Below are 2,047 nucleotides of genomic sequence, written 5' to 3'. Positions count from 1 at the left end.
TCACTCTGTGCAAAGGCAGCACTCCCTGCAAAGGCAGCACTCTGTGCAAAGGCAGCACTCCTTGCGAAGGCAGCACTTTTCGCGAAGGCAGCCCTCCTTGCGAAGGCAGCACTCTGTCAAAGGAAGCACTCCATGTGAAGGCAGCACTAAGTGCGAAGGCTGCACTCCGTGCGAAGGCAGCACTCCTTGCGAAGGCAGCACTCCTTGCGAAGGCAGCACTCCTTGCGAAGGCAGCACTCCCTGCGTAGGCAGCACTCCTTGCGAAGGCAGCACTCTGTCAAAGGAAGCACTCCGTGTGAAGGCAGCACTATGTGCGAAGGCTGCACTCCGTGCGACAGCAGTCCTTGCGAAGGCAGCACTCCTTGCGAAGGCAGCACTCCTTGTGAAGGCAGCTCTCCTTGCGAAGGGAGCACTCCCTGCGTAGGCAGCACTCCCTGCGAAGGCAGCACTCCTAGCGAAGGCAGCACTCCTAGCGAAGGCAGCACTCATAGCGAAGGCAGCACTCCTTGCGAAGGCAGCAATCCTTGCAAAGGCAGCACTCCTTGCGAAGGCAACAGTCCATGCAACGGCAGCACTCCTTGCGGAGGCAGCACTCTGTGCAAAGGCAGCACTCCCTGCAAAGGCAGCACTTTGTGCAAAGGCAGCTCTCCTTGCGAAGGCAGCACTCCCTGCGTAGGCAGCACTCCCTGCGAAGGCAGCACTCCTAGCGAAGGCAGCACTTCTAGCGAAGGCAGCACTTCTTGCGAAGGCAGCACTCCTTTCGAAGGCAGCACTCCTAGCGAAGGCAGCCCTCATTGCGAAGGCAGCACTCGCTGCGAGGGGAGCACTCCTTGCGAAGGCAGCACACCTTGGAAGGCAGCACTCCTTGCAAAGGCAGTACTCCCTGTGAAAGCAAAACTACTTGCGAAGGCATTACCCCTTGCAAAGGCAGCACTCCCTGCGAAGGCAGCCCTCTTTGCGAAGGCAGCCCTCCTTGCGAAGGCAGCCCTCCTTGCGAAGGCAGCACTCCTAGCGAAGGCAGCACTCCTTGTGATGGCAGCGCTCCTTGCAAAGGCAGGACTTCTTGCGAAGGCAGCACACCTTGCGAAGGCAGCACTCCTTGCGGATGCAGCACTCCCTGCGAAGGCAGCACTCCTTGCAAAGGCACCACTCCTTGCGAAGGCAGCACTCCTTGCAAGGGCAGCAGTCCTTGCAAAGGCGGCACTCCCTGCGAAGTCAGCCCTCATTGCGAAAGCAGCACTCCTAGCGATGGCAGCACTCCTTGCGAAGCCAGCTCTCCTTAGAAGGGCAGCACTCCTAGCGAAGGCAGCACTCCTTGCGAAGGCAGCACTCCTTGCAAAGGCAGCACTCCTTGCGAAGGCACCACCCCTTGCGAAGGCAGCACTCCCTGCAAAGGCAGCCCTCATTGCGAAGGCAGCACTCCTTGCGAATGCAGCACTCCTTGCGAAGGCAGCACTCCTTACGAAGGCAGCACTCATTGGGAGGCAGCACTCGTTGCAAAGGCAGTACTCCCTGAGAAGGCTGCACTACTTGCGAATGCATTACCCCTTGCGAAGGCAGCACTCCCTGCGAAGGCAGCCCTCCTCTCGAAGGCAGCCCTCCTTGCGAAGACAACACTCCTAGCGAAGGCAGCACTTCTTGCGAAGGCAGCACTCCTTTCGAAGGCAGTACTCCTTGCGAAGGCAGCACTCCTTTTGAAGGCAGCACTTCTAGCGAAGGCAGCACACCTTGCGAAGGCAGCACTTCTTGCGAAGGCACCACACCCTGCGAATGCAGCACTCCTAGCGAAGGCAGCACTCCTTGCGAAGGCAGCACTCCCTGCGAAGGCAGCACTCCTAGCGAAGGCAGCACTCCTTGCGAAGTCAGCACTCCTTGCGGAGGCAGCACTCCCTGCGTAGGCAGCACTCCCTGCGAAGGCAGCACTCCTAGCGAAGGCAGCACTCCTTGCGAAGGCAGCACTCCATGCAAAGGCAGCACTTCTTGCGCAGGCAGCACTCCCTGCGTAGGCAGCACTCCCTGCGAAGGCAGCACTCCTTGCGAAGGCAGC

At 59.6% G+C, this 2,047-nt stretch overlaps 1 protein-coding gene across 1 annotated transcript; it reads right to left on the bottom strand.

Moving 5' to 3' along the window:
• On the bottom strand, positions 1-795 carry LOC126143479 (uncharacterized). Its single transcript, XM_049915400.1, has one exon. It carries the CDS (start codon positions 793-795, stop codon positions 1-3), a length of 795 nt encoding a protein of 264 aa, XP_049771357.1.
• Between the last annotated feature and the right edge of the window lie 1,252 nt (positions 796-2,047).

Source organism: Schistocerca cancellata, unplaced genomic scaffold (assembly GCF_023864275.1).
Source record: "Schistocerca cancellata isolate TAMUIC-IGC-003103 unplaced genomic scaffold, iqSchCanc2.1 HiC_scaffold_805, whole genome shotgun sequence".
In the NCBI taxonomy this organism is placed as follows: Eukaryota; Metazoa; Arthropoda; class Insecta; order Orthoptera; family Acrididae; genus Schistocerca; species Schistocerca cancellata.
Note: the sequence above shows the minus strand (reverse complement) of the source record. Positions and strands in the feature narration are given on the sequence as shown.